This window comes from Battus philenor, unplaced genomic scaffold (genome assembly GCF_028537555.1).
Source record: "Battus philenor isolate CCGP_79_NKW_IND1 unplaced genomic scaffold, ilBatPhil1.0.hap1 SCAF_3, whole genome shotgun sequence".
Taxonomy (NCBI): Eukaryota; Metazoa; Arthropoda; class Insecta; order Lepidoptera; family Papilionidae; genus Battus; species Battus philenor.
In genome coordinates this window covers 8211334-8231368 of record NW_027181693.1, presented here as the reverse complement: position 1 = coordinate 8231368, position 20035 = coordinate 8211334, and the positions used below count along the sequence as shown (strand labels likewise).

Below are 20035 nucleotides of genomic sequence, written 5' to 3'. Positions count from 1 at the left end.
ATTTTTACCTAGCTAGATTCACTAGGCACAAAAAACATATGTACTATAATGTTGAAACATTCAACGAGATATCTTTATCGGTGCAAACTTTCAGCAAATAAAAAATGAAAAGAGAAAGATAAAAACTCCATCCAGGACCATGTTCCGCATGATCTAAGACCTCAAGTTTGTTAACCTAGCCTAACCAGGTATTAATCTATCTAAGTAGTAAATTTTCCTCATTGACTTTTCTTTTTAGGTTTGTGGTTAAATCTACGTACCTACAATAGTACATCATTAGAAATAGATATATTTACTATATCAAAGGACACGTTTACACATTTTTTCTCAGAGTAGTATCAAAGAAAGAAATAATATTTAATCTCAAAATCTTACCAGACAGATGTAAATGGCAAAAAGGTACATAAAATGTCACATGCCCGTCCTAATACAGCTTAATGGTTACTAAGAAAGATTTAGATTGATTCGATATTTATAAGTGACCTATGAGCAATGGTTATGAATCATCAATTCTTTAATAACAATTCAACTTTTAGAGTCGAAAAAAAATTGCATAATCAAACATATTACATTCAAATTTTTATGTACAAGTAACTACCATGATAAATTTGTATAAATTATTAATAAATTGTGTATACATCAACTTGGAAATTTTCGACGTGATATCGAACAATTACTTGTAATGTTTAAATTTCCTCTTGAGTACTTAAATACTCAACTGTATCTAATTTGTATCATAAAATAATGTTCGGATATGTGACAGAAGATAACGCTTGTGTTTATGCAGAACTCGTATTATTCGCCGTTAGTCCGGTTTAGTTCACAGAATTCTTAAATTTAAGTTTTAGTGCTTTTCATGAGACAGTAAGAAACACCGCGATGATAGCTATACCAGCTTTGCAGCTGGTCGATTTAACTTTTAATATTGTTGCTATTTCTTAAAAACATCGGATCGCAATAGTTTTATTTGTCTACTTATTTATTGAGTCCAATTTAATTCTTGCCGGTTTCAGTCATTCTTGAGATATTTTTTTTTGTTTCGGGAGCGAAATCTTTTTGCCTTCAAATTTAACTTCCCTGCTCTAACCCTAACCTCCCGCAGAGCCATCTGGTATATAAGTTATTTCTACCCACAAAAATTCCATCCAGGGTAACTACCGGAGCACACAACAAAGGTTCAATCACCATCATCGGCTTAACAATTGCTGAAGCTAGTGTGAGTTTAGAGCCCCCACTTTAAGCACTCGCGATTTCGAAGGCCTCGTTTGTGATATCGTCATCATTTTCCGGACCGTCACGATGCTCGATGTTTCTAAAACGGCGTAGTCTCCATGCGGGATCTATTTTCTGCCGATCCCGTTCTTCTGCTTCCTTTTGGACTGTGTATCTCACAAAGGAGGCAAAGGCCTTCCAAGCTGATGAACAATGTTGATGAACTCTCCTAGGATCGTCAACACAACTGCGGCCAACGAAAAATTCGGTCTGATCTCGTCCATCAGGACCCCTGCTCCAACTGCCATGCCGGGCATTCTGCGAGCGTATGCAAGATTGAATTCTAGATTATGCCTGAAAAAACCTTCTTATCGTTAACCACTTTTCGCATATTGTGACCTCGATTATCCAGTCATCTTCTGCTGTATTCTATAAGTCGATCAGCCTTTTTTTCTTTGCCTTCTTAAGCTTGTTTTACATGTTGACCATTAGCCATTTTACTTTGTTATTTGATTTGCAAACTTTGTTTTAGTACCTTTACGTCCAGCCCATCTCTTAAACACATTCTAAATGAATCGTATATATAGAAGATTTTTTAACTACTTTTTACCTTGCAAAAATAACTTTTTCTGGCCAAGAGTAATTTTTGCAAAGTAATGAAAGTTTTAAGAAGCTTTTTTCCTCAAAGTAAACTTTTATCTTGCATTAATCCCTTCAGTTTTATATCTTTTCGTACTAGGTTGTTGCGGTTACAGAGATACGAATGTGATTGATAAAATACCGTAATCACAGTCATACTGAATACGAAACCACAAAGCAACCTAACTTGAGGTGGATGACCTTAGTAAATAAAGAGACTCATTAATTTTAAAAGTAGTAAGCATTGCGTTTAGTACAACACATCTGTGAATAATATAACTAGAAGAGGCCAACATGTTTTGGTTATCACGTATTGATTTAAAATATTTATTTAAAATCATAACGTAATTAAAATTTGTAAGGGCTATAATATTGTCCAACATAAAATGAAAATGTAAAAAACTTCGTTAGAAAAGATTTTTTAAACTTTTTATGTAAATAAGGTAAACATCGTACCGCCTTAAAGAAGGAAATAAAAATGCAAATAAAGTTATCATAAACCAGCTGACCTATTTTATGTCGATGAATCAAATACATGTTTTATATCTTTTATATTTTCTTTCGTAAGTCCAATTTTTGGTTGCAAACAATACGTTGTTAGGATTCGAAAAAGCATGTGTACACATGAAAATCATTCAGGACTACATGACATTTAAAAACAAAAAAACTAGTTTTAATCATTAAATATGCTACTAACAAACTGCAATTCAGTTATTTACTAAGAAACTTATTTCAAATAACACTGGACAAACGAATGCACACTAATAAAATTAATTTTTATATTTGGCGCCTATAACGTTGGCAAGAATAATATTGCAAACAATAAATACTAATCTAATATAATCGTTGTTATAAATGATTTGTTCATGCATCGCTACGTGACAAAATATATCTTATGGCATCTATTAATATAAGCTAATGCTAAAAACGACCATAACAACGAGTTCAATATCAATTTAAAATACTTAGGTTTTTGTCTAACAGGTTTTAATCCATAAGTGTGTTTCATTAAATATTACATACACAAGAAGTTAATAATTACAAACATACCTAAAGAATTATATACAAAAACTATATCGGTACGTTAACTCCGCATTTTATAAAGCGACGCAAACAAGAAGAGCAAATTTAAACACGAAAGACTCTATCATCATTAATCTTCAACGATACCGTTATGTCAATCCAATGATCGCTATCAGACGGTCTAATAACATGTATATGAACATGTGATTGCGTCGATTTGCCGTGGCACATACCTATTCTGGTTGAATAGAAAAAAATATATATCAACAATATTAAAACTCTATGAGAAAATCTTAAGCAAAAAAAATATTAAGGATGATATTATAATCAACCACCCTCTGAAACGAAAAAAGACTCATTTTAATGACAATCTTTGACAAATACTGCGATAGCATATAGTGTGCGCGGAAGTGCTAGTCATCACCTGAGATATTTAAGTTTGATATTGAGTCTAATGTCTGTTAAACTACGTCTGTAATTCCTTGTTCAACATAAGTTATATAAAAATATTGAAGAACAGCTAAGTCCTACATTACATGCTGTAGTATTTTTAAATACTATTGGATAAAAAAAACCTTAGTATATGAACTCATCACATCATTTTAAAACCTAAAGTTATTTTCTCCTAATGATTTTTTTCGCACCGTACTCGAAAGAAGTTTTATTTAAATATCAATATGAATGATCAAGTCAATCAAAATTTAAGCAAAATTGTGGTTCAAAGCTGCAGCAATTTAAAGCTGTTTTATTCCACTAGACGTTTGATTGTAGCTAATGTAGCCAAGAAAATTTTCCAATAGCATAACATTCCTGCTATAAACATGCATATACAATTACGTAGAAATAAAAAAGGCGAAGAAACACGTATAACTACACAAAAAAATTGTCTAAAATGAAATCAAAAGCTGTAAATCGTTTATTTTTTTAAGCCCGTTTTGTGTACAATGCATATAGACCAATATTAACCACGAACCACTTTCTGTAAAAGAGTTACGTATTAATATCTTAATTCAATTATAAATATAACTTTTTCAGATGACATAAACAAAAATTTAAAAGCTAGTTTATCGTTCAATGGCTTATATTCGTCATGTGCCGCAAAACTAGATGTTATTTTCAGTAGCTGCTGTTGAAGCAGATCCTTCACTCGGATCACCTATGAGATAAATATAACGATGCTTGAACTTGTTAAACCAGTTGTAAGTTCTAGTACGTGATGGAGCTTCATCACCAAAATTAACCGATATCAATCGTGACTTTGTTGCTGTCTGAGACCGAAACAAAAATCAAAAAAATCGTAAAACTAAACGAATTTTGACGTGTTAAATTCAAAATTACATTGAAACACACTTTTGGCGCCAATTTGTAAAAAATGTGATGACAGAATAATGATAGAATAATGTTAATAACGTCAAAATATTAACAGAGTTCTATTTTATGATTTTTTTTATTTTAATTAGGCCATCTTTAAAAGATCCGAAGTCACTCAGGTATGCCAAGTTTTTTTTCCTATGTATTATAGATTGATAGCAACCTTTATCGGACCTATCATATCTAAAATGTGTGTAACGAATTAAAACAATTCCTCGCGGACATTAACATTATAAAAAGTCGTTTTTTCTTTAAAGACCCTACTAATGTTGCAAAGCCTTGCGCTCTTGACAAAGGAAACTGAACTACAACTTTGCTATAGCTTGGACACGAGGCGCCGAAGATGACCGATGGGTTTTGTTCGGTATATATCCAGTATAACCCTTTGTCCCCACAGAAGAGGACTAATTCATGTAGGATTTGCTCCCACAAAAATAGTGCTTTTGGCAGGTAGCAGGTATCTGAAGTCTATTTAGAGGTTCAAACTGTTAAGACTGTCTGTAACTACTGAGGCGTTTTTTATTACTTATCCAAAATTTCATATGTAAAATTGAGTCAGAAATGCCTAAACTTTAAAAATTGTAACATTATTTACTTCATAAGTATGCGTTAAAAAAACTAAGCTTTTATAAGCACTTCTTATTAATGTAGTTTGTGGTTGTGTAAGCGATCTGGCCTTCACATATTTTAAAAATACCACCAAAGACAGTGAATGAAAATATCTAAAACAAAGAGTTTTCTGAAAACGTTAGGCTTAATTTGACAAATAAATACATAATCAATAATTTCAAATAAAGTGCTGGGATAAAAACAACGTTAATACCTTATAAAATAGAAATTATTATTCAACATTTGTTCAGTTCAAATCCGACTCTTTTGTCACTAAAACACAAAGATAAATAATTGCCTTAAAATTGCTTTTTAGTTAATGTATTCATATCTTTACTACAAAACACTTACCTATTTTGTCAAGATTAGTATTCAAAAAATTGTAAACTCCATAACTCCTTTTCAGTAACACAGTTGCTATTTATGAAAGCAATAAAGTTACGAGCGTTCATTATTAAAAAAATATTTAATTCATCCTCTATCTTTGCTTGATATGACAACATTGTAAAAATATTGCAACTTTACCACCGTTTAGTTTATAATTTCTCGTAGGCGCGCTGATTAGATAGAAAATGTTGGGATAAAGAAATTGGTCCAAATGTTTAACGTGCGTAAATTATTTTAAAATGGTTTACCGCTTAATTATGTAGCCAACAAATATAAAACATTGTTGAGTGAAATGATTATAATGAAACTATTTAAATGTATCCTGACGTGTATAATAAACAAATAAAAATTAACTGCACGCCTGTTACATACAGAGTGTATGTATAGACGTTTTTAGAGCTGAACTACTCTGCCCAAATGGTATTTGCAGTTTGTCAAGGCGGTGTTTTGTTGCGACGACGTTCTTAAAGGCAGATCGCGTGCCAAGTAAGACTTTAGAGAGACCCACGAGGATATCGGTTATGTGACTGTATGTAGTTTATACTGTGGTAGCCACAACTTCTTTGCAATACTTTACTACTAAACTGGAGTGCGCGCTCGGGAACCGTGGCTTGGTTCTAATAAAAATTCTACTAAATTAGGAAGCCGCCAAGCACTTAGGTTCCATAAAAGGAAAATGAATGAAGTTGATACGCTTTTAAAAAAGTCGAAAGAAACTCCAGCAATGTTGCTGTCATTACTAGGGATAACCTGGCTAAAATAACATCTTGCCGACGGGTACGGCAGGCATAGTACTACCAAAATTGCTTTACTGCGCCATAAGATGCTTTGGGCGCGATCCTGCGGTTTCGGTAGCATTACAAGTAGGCAGATATGGAAGTACAGTATTACTCGGGTTTTCATAACATGTATACTACATCTGCTCTGATTAACTTGTGATACTACCAACTAGCTCAACAATCTCAGTAGTTACTCTAATCTTGAAAATACTTATATACTTTGATAACTGTTTTCATATTGGTTCCGTGGTTGTACCTGCACCTGTAACTGCTAGATCGCCAACAAGGTTTTTTTTGGCTCCTATTTTTGGAGGTCTCAAGTTCCCCTTATGTTATTGTTAAAACAGGGAAGTAGTTTACAAATAATTTTTCATCACTCTTTTTATTTACTTTATCCTTTTTTACACTACAATTTCTTACATTTTGTTTCTTTTATTCACAGAGCTTAGACACGTCGCCTTTCTTTTTGTCGCCACATTATTTGATTGTTGTTGACAGTTGTTACAATTTGTTCATATACCTATTTCTATTTTTGTCGATTTTGTTTGTTTATTTATTTAGCCTTCAAAGTTGTCGGTCCACCTTGTGAATGAACATTCTTCGCTGCGCTTATCATCTAAAGTCTCCAGTTCATAACCATTCGAACCCAGCCGCAATCAGTTCTGTGCATGTCTGTTTATTGTTGCTACAGTTAACTGCCATCCGATGCAGTGGGGCTTACAATTATCATATGTATAGAAATTAATTGTTATTGTTTCTCTCGGATAGATTAAGTGAATAAACTTGCTTAAACTAAATCTAAATGACTTTCTTTCGTTCACAGAGTGTAGAATAAACAACAGAAAACGCCTTAAATATTTTCAATACAGTACTCTGTGCAAACACGGCTAAAATATAAATAAATTATTTCTTTAACCTCCATATCAATGACCATGTTTACTAAAGAATAAGGAAAAACCTCGAATTTTGCAAACGATTACTATTTTTTTCCATTTCAAGATTTCATTACTTTCCTTATGATTTTCTTAACTTATATGCCTAGTGATATATTACGCGTTACGTTAATAGTACAATACTGCTACTAACGTGCTCTAATTATTTTCTATTATTTGAACCACACTTCTCAGTACCAGGAAAGTAGAAAATAATGATATAGTTGAGTTTCCTTTGGATTTCTGAATCAATAAATTTTAAACGGCTTTCCTATATTCATGTTCTCTTATTTTATTATTTAATCTAACTGCAAGTTTTCCGATGACGTACGGATCCGAGACTTGGTAGCTTACGATGGGCTTCGCTACGAAATCGAATCAGAAATGTGAAGATCCACAGAAGAACCAGGATGTGGCCCGAAGAGTGGTTCGTCTGAAGTGCGAGCGGGGCTCATCACTCGTGCGTCCGATGGCCGTTGAACCCGAAAAGTTCTCGAATGGCGACCACTTGTCTGTGGACGTTGGGTGGGTAGACGTACCACTGGGTGTACCGACTGCATAATTAAGTACGCGGGAAGTCGCTGGATGCGAGCAGCACAAGACCGGATATCGCGGTGATTTTGGGAGAGGCTTATGCCTTGCAGTAGGCATCTATAGAAAAGAAGTTTTTCAAAAAATAATTATTAAATATAATTTCTCTCAAATACTATATAAATAATAATATGAATGTGGACATAATACGAGTTTAACCCTTTCGCTTTAATATAAAAAATATATCTTACAAAGGCGGGCGCAAGAATTTTAGAAAGCTTAAGATGGGGCATGGCACATAAAGAATTTAAAAATACTTAATTAGACAGTCTTATATTTTTTTTCACTAAATTTACTTACAGGTTTTTTCAGTACTTTAACAGATATTTAACTTTACTTGAATACGTATACATTAAATTCATAAATTAAAGGTTATGAATATTTAAAAATATATTTTACATACAGTATATTATGCGTTATGGTTATTAACACTCCATTACCGCAGGAATTATAAAACGACCACAAAAAAGAGACCTTGCGCTCTTTTTATTTAAAGAATATTCATGCAAAATTAAAACAAACGAGTTATCATTTTATTGTCTTAGCCGTGAAACATTCGTGATATTGAAAAAAGGCGTAAATGATTAAGAAACATTTCATTAGGTGTTATATCATTCCTAGTGGCTCTTTGATATATAGATTGATGTTCGATGAGGGAAATGTTGACTCAGACATGGTTCACAAACTATACAAATTGGTTATAGGTGGAAAAGCTTTAAACGGATGAATGTATAAGCTTCACATTTGTTAGTAAAAGACTTTAAAGATTTTACCCCTAATTCCAATCACACTCTATCTTACCTAATGTGATTACTCTGAAATATGTTTCATTAATTAATGTTTTATCATTGTTTCATTAATTATGTTAATCAACCTGTATCGTTGTATAAAAAATTGTAACATTAGGTTTCTTACATCCTTTTCCTTGGTTATTTATCTTCATTGCTGAAGGTCGCGACCTTCCTTACAAGCCTTGGTCAAGCTCAATAAGTCTTTAGGACCTGCTTTTCTGAGTGATTCTGTTATTGCCATTGCCCATGCACCGAATCCGCCCCTCGAGTTGATGATCACCCTCTTGGTCTTTTTCCCTCTATTTTTCCTACGACAATCAGCTCAATGAGACTTTGTTATAGTACCAATCTACAAAAAAAATAGGTTACTATCCGTCCAAGGTAGCTATTTTGTAAGCGTAACGTAAAATAAGTTAATTCTTGCACACACATTAAAAATAATAAAGAACATTTGATTTGTCCTTGAACCTCAGCTACGATAAATGAAAAACCTTGTTCGTTTTAAATATATTCTCTTTTATGAACAAAAAAGTAGTAAATCATATGTTATTAAAAAACTCAAGGCTTCTTCAATACCCTAGAAGCAACAAAAACATTACATTAGGCAAAACTAAGAAACAAAATGTATTTATAATTGGGCGATCTTCATAAGAATACATAATTTGGGTAACATAAAAAAAAGGTTTGTTTACGTATATAAAATGTTTAAGTTTATGGACATAAGTATATCATAACGAGTAGACGACATTGAACGCGACTTGTGTTTATGCAATCTCAGATCTGTGGACGACCCACACCTCTTGCTTGCTTGAGCAAATTCTCTTGCAATTGGCTCGAGGGATTGTAATGCATTGGTTGTCTTTATCCGCATCCAAAATATCAACATTTTAAATAGTTACCATATAAATTAACACAAAACTAATCATGTTTAAATCAGTTTTTTTTGCAATTTGTTTGCTTGTAGCAGTGACAAAAAGAAGTTATGGAGCGGTTGATATTGGTGAGTAATTTTGTTTCTATTCTAATAAATAAATTAAACATAAAATACAGCAATTTCATTTTTAAGTGTCACTTTTTATGTATAAAAATTAATATTTTTTATAGTTAATGGAATTACAAGTCAACATCATATATTTACAAAAACCATTATTTAAGTACAAAGATGCATTACATAAACTAAGATTAAAATTTTTCAAAACACTATATAAATTTTCTTAAATCATGGTATTATACCATTCAAGCAATGAATATTAAAAAAACATTCGATTATTTTAAATATATTCTTAACAAATGGTTCTGTTCATTTTAAATATTTTTATCGGAAAAAAAAAACTTTTAAAATAAATCCCCTCAAGCAAAAAATACTTCAGTGTTAGTAAAGTGTGAAACGATTATAAAATAAGATTTTATTAAACTATGAAAAAAAAATAATATCACATTTCCTTTCTTCCATTTTAACTAGAAAGTATAAGTTCGCTCATATAATAATCGCGTGAAAAAATTCTAAAATTCTAAAATGCAAATTCTAAAAATGTAATTCAGAAAATAAAGAATATGGGAATTATTATTACCTATTAGTTATTACTATAATTTGTTTTATATTCGGATGACGGCTTAAGTTTCGATAGCCGTCATACCGTTTTTAGAAACAGTTGACGTTGTCTTTCTTTTACTATCTCTAATTTATAATATTTAAATATATGTTATTTTTAATGACGTGACTAATTTTAACTTTAATATAACTTAACGGTCAGATGTTATCTCTTTTAGGTATTTTAATTTTTAACTTTATATATTTATAAAATCAACGTAGTTAAATACATTCAGTTTAATATTTACCTTTGAACTTTACATAAAGTTATCACAATAAATATAGGTAAATTTAAGTGCCTTCATTGCCAATATAAAAAGCACATAAAATAGTAATAATGCAAAACAAGAATAGTTTTAACTTTAGTATCGTCATCGTTTTAAATAAGCAGCAAAATGTACGAGTCACATTAGCAGTTTCTGTTTGTTTCATTACTTTCTTAGACCATTATATCATTATATCACTCACTATTTATGATCTAATTGTGATTTTGTTTAAATTTAACTTTGTGTAATTAAATTTTAATTTTGTTGAAATGTCACATTAAAAACTGAAGTGAAAAATTTTGAATTTTTAATCTAGGCATTATTATGTTTTATCACCTTAATATTTGAATCCAAGTATAAGTATATTTTTTATAATGTAAATCTGAAAGACAAGGCAAGACCATTTATTTAAAATATTAGTTATTCTATAATAGAGAACTGAATAAAGTGCTATAAACATTAAACACACTGTTTTTAAACTAGAAAACTTTTACATAAATATATTTAGAATACAACCTTTATTTGGGGAATGTAAATTAAATTCAATCGTGTATTTTTATTACAGGGCAATACATACCTGTCTGCAACCGAAATTCTCCCGAGGTTAACGATTGTTTGGTGGAAGCCGTTCGTAAAGGTCTCGTAGCTATGAAAGACGGTATTAAAGAGTTAGGGTTACCTCCTATTGATCCTTATCATCAAAAAGAATTGAAAATGGAGTATAATAATAATCAGGTAAGTATTTTTTCTATAACAATATATAAAGAATTCTAAAACTGGTTGCAAACATATAGGTTTCTACGATGCACTACGGTAATAACAATTACCTAACAAACTTGAATTTGTTTACACATACGTCCAAAAATACTTGCTTAAACCTATCATCCTAATATTAGTATAACATTTTCTTGCCCATTACATGTTTACATACAAATATATTTAAAAAATTAATTTACATCTTAGCGTTATATAAATTAACAATAAAATTAAAGATTATACTGTGTTAGACATGTTATAAGTTACATTTATCCTCTACCTTTGTTTCCGCACGATGCAAATCATTAAAAAAATCCAACAAATACGAAGGAAAAATCCTTGAAGAATTATAGGTGGATGTGGTTTTAATAGTTTGGATTTCATAGATAAAAATAAAAATGAAACCTATATACAATATTGCACCAATACAAAGCATTTCCGGGCTCACAGATTATATAAAAGCAATTAAATCAACTGCATACATGTTAGCAACGATTAAAAATTACATGCATTGTCATGTGCCTATCTTGATGAAAGTTTCATTTTAGTTGGTTGTGTAATGTCTGTTATACAAAAATCAACTTTTAATTTTGTAACTTAAATATTTGAACATACAATATAGTAATAGTTTTTTTGATTACTTATCAGTATGAGATTAGAGAGATTACATTTTGAATACTAATTTACTGCTCTTTAACATAAATCTGATTTGAAAAACGAACGATATGCTTCTAAATCCCATAAAAGAAGAAATGTCTGCAACAATTACCTGTTATGTGTAAAGACATTCTTTTTTAATTGTTTTAATTATCACGATGAGTAAATGTCAAAAGCATAAGCGCGGATAGGAAAAATTGGGAATGGCGAATAATCATTGATATTGACTATTCTCTGTAATTTTGCTGTTTAGCATACCACAAGCACAGCAGCTTTGGTAAAAAGATTTTTTTTCTTTCGCGTAAATAAAGCCACCTATGTAGAATATTCCTACTTATTTTTTGTAATCCTGGCCATTGCACACAATGTAACTAAACCATGAATTAAATTGTAATTATAGTCACATGATTTAACTTCATCAACATCATCGTCATTGAGTTACATGATTACGCAAATACAGAGTGCCTGATGGTAGATTTATGTTTTGAAACTCAAATAAAAATGTGATATTTTACGTATAGTTTTAATAAAAGCATTGAACGATAGAATGTGAATGCGGATTAAATTTTTAAAGCTGGAATGATCCAAATGTGAGTAATATATATTCTTTTAAATTAACATGATTCCGAGGAATAGCTATCTATTATAAATTCTCTCTATGAAGTAGCTTAATAAAAAAATCCATTGTATGATTAAGTCGGATGACCTCGGCGGCCACGGAATATTCGCAAAGCGACCGATCAGTTTTTAGGAGGAAGCGTCACGAAGCCAATTTATCAAAGCTATAGCCATATGTGCAGTTACACCATCCTGTTGAAATAAAGTGGGTGATGAATACGATAGACGAGCTTACAGGGTCGGCAAAAGAAAATTCGTAGTCATGCTTCAATAATTCTCACTACTTACATTCGTTGCCTGGCCACGAGAATTTTCGATGTAAAACATGGTTCAATTATCCTATTTGCGGATAAGGCTCACAGTTACTTTGAGGCAATGCAACGGTTTTTGATGTTCCAGTCGAGAGTTACGGGTTCTTGGAGACCAGTACCTCCAGTTTGCTTGTTGACGTGGCCGTTTAAGTGAAATTGAGCTGCGTCGCTTAAAAAGTAGGATTTACTGTGCGAAAACGCTCAAACCTCATTTGACAAAAATGTATGAGTGCAACAAAGTTTCAAAAGTTTTTGAAATTTCATGATTACTCGCTCTTGGTTACGTCACAGTAAGATTAAACTTTTCCTATTGAAAGTTATGAAATTTCACGTTAACTGTTTTAAATCAGCTTAATGTTTTCGGAAGTCTTTGAACATCGACAAGGTCTCGGCCGTAAGGTTTTCGTAACAGAAGCAGTTGCGCGAAATCCCTACATCCAGGAAAGAATTTAAATGACTCTCGACCCATCACTGATGCGTCGAATACCAAAGTGTTAACAAAATTATTAACGAAGAGTTACATAAGAATCATTACTCTAAAAAGTTGTTAGACGGGAAACTCTCTCTGCCACTGCAACATCGTGACTGGGAAACCGCACGGTCTGCGATTCCAACTGCATAAATATCGCATACAGAATAGATCGTTTTAACCATTAAAAACTTAATAAAAATACGTTTGAGGAATGAAATTATAACGTCGAAACTTTTTAATTTGCAAAAATAGAAACATAGGTAAGTATTATCTAAATTACCTTCGCAGCAATCAAGTTTTTTGTAAAACAAGCCAGGAAAAATTACATTATAAATATTGTTCCGCATGTTAATAGCATTTATTATTCTTGACTTATCCGTAAGGTTCATTCTTTCCTATAAAAATTCTTCCTTAATAAACTCTAGTTACGCGGCAGTTTTGCTAAATAATTTTCGTTGGTTATCAATAATTAAACACATTAGTATCATAAAAATTGACCTAATTCATGTTTCATTTTAATTAATCACTTAACTATATCAGATGTAATCATAAATATTAGCATAGAATGAATGTTAACTTCTCCAAAACAAGTTTGCATTCTTGTTATATAAGCAGCTTTGCTAATAGATGCCCGTTTTAACTACTACCGGGTATGCTATTCTATGTGTAGTTTTTAAATTTTCATTATAGATCTACATACTTACATCACCATTACAGAGTTAGCAAATTTTAGATTTATATTAATATTAATTCTTGTTCAAATTAAATTCTTGTTCGAATTAATCATTACTCGCATTTAAAAGGTTATGGGTCAACGGCGACTCTTCAATTATGGCTTTTTTTTATTTTAATGTAACTTTTCCATTCCATTTTTCAGATAAGTGCAAAAATTGTTGTAAGCGATATTTACGTAGGAGGAGTTACAGACTCAACGGTGAAAGACGTAAGGTTAGTATATTGTAAAAAAATTTAAGGCGAAAAGTATTAATATTCGTTTAATAGGCCTTGTAATATTCCCAATGTAAATAATAATTTTACATTGTAACAATAGCGCACAGAACTTCTACAAAGTGGATACATGGCGTTGTTAAGGTCTTTGGAAAAGGTTGAATGCAAGCCGCTAGCAGATATTTTTTTTAAGTTTGTGGGGAGACCTACGTCTAGCAACGGATGTACTACGGCTAAAATAATAACGATAATGATATAATAAACAAAAGAGGCGTCTATCTAATAAGAGTTTGACGTACTAGCGTAACAAATGGAAAAACAACTACAAGGAAAATGTAAAATTATATTATGGAAATTATGAAATGAAATTACGGAAATATATAATTTTTGAACCATATTTCATTAATTTATTTTTTCGTTATTTACAGGCTTCGAGCAGACGACGATAGCTTCCATATGGAAATTGACATGTTTACAAAACAAATATATAGCATAGGTCGCTACAGCGGAGGAGGCAGTTACAGTGATTTACGGATCAATGCGACCGGAGAATTTAACACAACTATGTGTTAGTTAATTATTAACGATTATCTGTATAAAAAATTAAATTCTGTTATTAGTTATAGTTGTGATGCTGTTTGTGTTCAATATACACAATTTTGCCAAGTAAACCTAAATCATATATATTATTTAGGTTTATTTAACAAAAGAATGTTTTATTGTTTTAATTGTGTTCGTGTAGGGGTCATTGCAAAAAATTATTTCTTTATAATATATATTATTCGGGCTTAGCCTTTATCTCGGTGATCTTATCATACTTTTTTTATTGGGACATAACAGGAAAATCTATTGAAATAAACTAGTACGAGCTATAAATGTAAAATAAAATATGACTCATTGATCATATAAAACATAATTATTGTTACTGAATAATATTGCAGAACTTAACTTATTTGCAGCCGACTTAACTTACACTTGGAAACTGGACGGGACACCTGAAAAAATTGACGGCGATACTTATGTGCGAATCACAGATTTCTATATGAGACCCGACGTTGGCAACATGGTTACTCGTCTTACTAACGAAAACCCGGATAGCAGGGAATTAAGTAAGAAAAAATCAATTTCATAATATACAGAACAAAGTCGTTAGAAAAAGAAAAACATTTTTTCTCAATTTCATTTAAGTGTATCGTGTATCCATGTCAAATGCAACAAAGAGGTATTTAATTATCCAAGTTTGCTTGTAAAAAAAATACAAACCTTATTTTTATATTTCATGTCAATCAATAAATTAATTACACCTTTTTCAATAACATTCAATTCAAGTTCATTAACAATACTTGTAACGCTTAAATTAATTATTTAGATAATTGAATTTAAAATCAAATCAAAAATCTAAAACCAGCCTTCATGATTTTAGATGTAGTCTGTATGATATCCGTATAAAAAGGTACCGATGGCATAAATACCATGTTATAGTTGTAAAAATAATTCAATAAAATTAAATCTATTTATTACACTTCAATTTTAAAAATGTATATCCATTATTTTATTTTTTCAGCTGAACTTGCGATTCGTGTTACTAATGAAAATTGGAGGTTCCTGTATCGTGAACTGTTGCCGATGGCACAAAGCAATTGGAACAGGATCGGGACACGTATCGCCAACAAAATCTTCCTCAAAGCACCATACGATAAATTATTTCCCGTAAAATCTTAAATTTAGTGTTTGTTGTTTTTGAAGAATATGTGAAAATTGTTCATAATTGTCCTTAATGTTAATGGTTAAAGGAAATATAATTTAATTGTGAATCATAAATATTTATAAATAATTAATTGTTACACTTGAAAAGTATCTAATGTAAATAAAAGTACTATACTTCAGACATGTTTAATTTATAATATTATTCGTAATCGTAGATTTTTATACAAATGTGTTTGAATTAAAACAAAATTTTATAACATAACACATATGAATAATATTAATGATTCGTTATTATAGTTTTTCTTCGGATTAGTAGTTAAGTTCTTCCTATTTATTTACCAAAATTAAATTTCAAATATTTGGCTTTATTTTTATTGGGTGCTCTGTGATCCATCTAGGTAAATGTTCTTATATGCCATATTGTTCTTATATACCACATGTTTAAGCGAAAAAAAACTTTCCAGACATGATAGGTATGATCATCGATTAAAAATTGAAGTCAATGAAAATCAGGGATGGGCTAGTCGTATTATTTTAAGCTAGTAACATGCTTTACTTAAATAGTTGACGGGCTCAGTCCATTAAGTTTTCGTTAACCCAAGTAAATTCGTTAGTTGAGTTGCACAACATATTGTCGACTAGCTTGCATTTAAAAGGCTTGAATTGTAAGCTTTATAATTTTAAACAAATATGAATAGTTTTGAGTGACATGACAAAGAAGGACAGATCGAATGTTAATAATGCGTAAAAATATAAAAGTATTATAACTGTTAATACCTCTCATTTGTTCGTTTACTCTTGATACCGTTGAAAATAATTACTATTTATCTTCTATATGTCTTGAATATATATACTCAAGTAGTTTGAGTTAAAGAAAATACGAGTGGTGCCATCCCTTAAAAATAATTCGAGATTACTAAATATACGAAAAAGAGAAGAAAAAGTGAACGCAAACTAAACTAAACGCTAAACGCTACTAAACAAATCATTGTTGACAAAAATAAAACGAACTCTTAATTTCAATAAAAAATTAATATTAGAAAACATTTACAATTATTTTTTTTATAGATGATAATCAATTTCTTCAGGCTATAGATAATTTTAAAGTGACAAAGTTACGTGATAGTAGATGATGATTTCTAAGTGATGCACCGTAACGATAAAACGCTGTTTTACACAGACTTAAAATACAAAATCAGAGAATCCATGAGGTTCATATTGCACAATTATTAGTACTTTGGAATATCTCTTCGCAGAACGTTTGTACAAATTAATTAAATCATAGTGTAGTTATGGTATTTTCAAAAATAATACTCTTGCGCGATATTGGTATCTATACTGCTGGATCATATTACTATAACTAAACTTGATATTAAAATTAGTACTTAAATTGCATACATTTTGCTTATTATCATTACTACTTCTAAAAATATAATTTTGTTTCAGTCTCACAGAAAATAATGGCAATACTCATCCAAAGCGAGATTCATAGAGAAAAGTTATGTTCATAAATATCGTTATCGATTCTGCCCAGTATCAACATAATATTGTTGAGAAACTGTCACAATTTAGTGTTAATACAGCGCATCAATTCTGATATTTTATAAACTTAATAATGGCCTGACGTGGTATCCGAGCCTTTTGACGGATATATCCTTTGAAATTTACAAATGTATTTTGTGATAATGCAATCTAAAAAACATCCAATGGCTCTTATGTTTAAGTATTTGGTTGCCGGCTTACTAAGATACTGGCTTATTCATTTGGATTATTGGCAGACAATAGCAAACCGGGTCGAAATCGCTACTCCTTTGAATTCCTGGAAGAGGTTAATCGAAGGGGTATATCTATATGATAATGATATCAATCCATATGAGGGAGACTCTTTTCATGAATCCCCATTGATGCTAATTTTTATTCACTTCGTTATGAAAAAAATTCCTTATATCATGCCTCTTTTATTTACAATTTTTGACCTTATGACAGGTCTTCTTCTGTACAAAACATCTAAATCATTCATAAAAATGTTCAAGAATTCACAAGAAAAAATTAAGGATCATGTTAATGAAGACAGTAAATCAATGCTTATAAGTAATTCTAATATGGATGAAATTCCTAATTATGTCTTGTCAGTTTATCTTTACAATCCTTACTCTGTATTGAACTGTATTGGTATGACTACAACAGTTATTCAAAATATGTTAGTTGCAGCCTCATTATGGGGTGCTACCAGTGGACATCAAATTCTAGCTTGTATATTTATTGCTCTTGCCACTCACCAGGCACTGTACCCAGTTCTTTTAATTGTTCCAATTGCTATATTATTAGCAGAGATCAACAAAGGGTGTACTAAATGTTCATATATAAGGACATTATTGATTTTTGTGCTGTCTTGGGGTTTTCTGATATACATTTCAGCATTCATAATGGATGGATCTTATAAATATGTCTACAATACTTATGGTTTCATGTAAGAATGTTTTATTGCATGTATTTACTATTGTTCACAATGCCATTGTGAGTTACATTGGCTATCCTTAATAAGTTATTAGAAAGATGACAAATAATTGGTAAAGAAAATCATCCTGATTTTGAAATAAACAATTTTTTTAGACTGACATTATTTCATTTTATTTCTCTAAAACTACTAATATGTGAATGGCTGAAATAAAACATGTCTTTTACATTTCAGTCAACAAAATTTGTTTAAAAATAGTAAACATGTTTAACAATTTTGCTAAATTAACTTTTTCTTTCAAAAGATTTCAGTAGATATTCTTCCATATGTGTACATTAAAGCAGCATGCTTCTTAAATTATATTGTAATAAAATAAATTATTTGAATTATTAAAAAAACTCATTACAATAATTCAGAAAACATGTAATATGTATAATTGAAATAGATTAATATATAACATGAATTATTTCTATTGTACTATTTTAACTTAAATATTTTTTCCTTTCAGATTAGCCGTGCCAGACTTAAAGCCTAACATTGGTTTATTTTGGTATTTCTTCACCGAGATGTTTGAACATTTCAGACTTCTGTTTGTGTGTGCATTCCAGATAAATGCATTAGCACTGTACATTGTGCCACTCACTTTAAGATTTAAGAATGAGCCTGTACTGCTGGCGACTGTTTTAATTGCATTGTCAGCCATATTCAGGTCATATCCCTGCATTGGCGATGTGGGATTTTATTTGGCTTTGCTGCCAATGTGGAAGCATCTGTTCACATGTATGTAGTCTCTTGTTGTTATTTATCACATTTATTATGTTTACACTGTGTTATAATATAAATGACATTCTTTTTTCTGGTTTTTCAGTTATGCAACAGAAATTTATCGTAGGGTGCGCCTTCATCATAACATCTGCACTTGGACCAACTGTATGGCACCTATGGATTTACTCCGGTTCAGCAAATGCAAACTTTTTCTTTGGGGTAACTCTTTCATTTGCAACTGCACAAATTTTTCTAATAACAGATTTATTATTTGCATATATAAAAAGAGAATTTACTTTGAAGAATGGTTCATCTAGGCAGATTGATGGAAAACCTGCAAAGTTAGTGTTACGATAGTCTGCAATTGTTTCTTGCATTTATTATAGAACAATCTAGATATAATTTTCATTTCTTAATGTAATTAACAGTAATATAATATTTTAGGTTTGTATTACATACATATTATATTTTTGTTACACAAACATAAATAGTGTTGGAAATGACATGGAATATTTTATTTAAAATTAAATCTCAACTGACAATAAAAGCATAATTTAAATCTAATTTGATTTTGAAATAATGTTGAAATTTGATGACTGTACATATCTTTTATCAATGTTTACTTAAATACTTATTAACATCTGTAAATATGTTCATTACAGAAATATGTGTTACTATAGTTACTAAAATGTTACATAATTGTTTTGCTTTAATAAGTACCAAATAAAAATGGATATTTTGTATTAGATTGCTAATAATGTGCTTCAACAATGTCTACAAAACAATAATCAAGACAAATGTACATGAAATTATTTGATATTGTAAAATGATTCTATTGACATGGTTAAGTTTTCTTCCAAGTGTAAAATTTGTATGCATCTGTTAAAAATGTCACAGATGAAGTTGTGAGGAATATTTTTAAACATCTTGTAATGTATAAATCTATATTTATATAAATGCACAAGTGTTGATATAATTAAAGCCATATTGTAAAAGGTTAATTAAAAAGATGTAATTGTCTATAAACATAATTAATTTTATAAACTTTTGGATTTTAATTTCTTCCTTCTAGTTATATAAAACAATCAGCTTCATTAATTTATGAAATAATGTATAGAAAAAACAAATTTTAATTGGTATTGCAAACAGGGC

The 20035-nt window shown here is 30.5% G+C and overlaps 2 protein-coding genes across 2 annotated transcripts; both read left to right on the top strand.

Annotated features, from left to right (window-relative positions):
* The first annotated feature begins 9082 nt into the window (after positions 1-9082).
* On the top strand, positions 9083-15820 carry LOC137926845 (circadian clock-controlled protein daywake-like). The gene is made up of 6 exons (XM_068770564.1): positions 9083-9334; positions 10757-10926; positions 13883-13953; positions 14382-14521; positions 14913-15062; positions 15518-15820. Exons 1-6 carry the CDS (start codon positions 9259-9261, stop codon positions 15673-15675), a joined length of 765 nt encoding a protein of 254 aa, XP_068626665.1. The 5' UTR covers positions 9083-9258; the 3' UTR covers positions 15676-15820.
* Positions 15821-17188: 1368 nt separating this feature from the next.
* Positions 17189-19870, top strand: PIG-U (phosphatidylinositol glycan anchor biosynthesis class U). Its single transcript, XM_068770534.1, has 3 exons — positions 17189-18130; positions 18627-18898; positions 18987-19870. Exons 1-3 carry the CDS (start codon positions 17331-17333, stop codon positions 19238-19240), a joined length of 1326 nt encoding a protein of 441 aa, XP_068626635.1. The 5' UTR covers positions 17189-17330; the 3' UTR covers positions 19241-19870.
* The last annotated feature ends 165 nt before the right edge of the window (positions 19871-20035 follow it).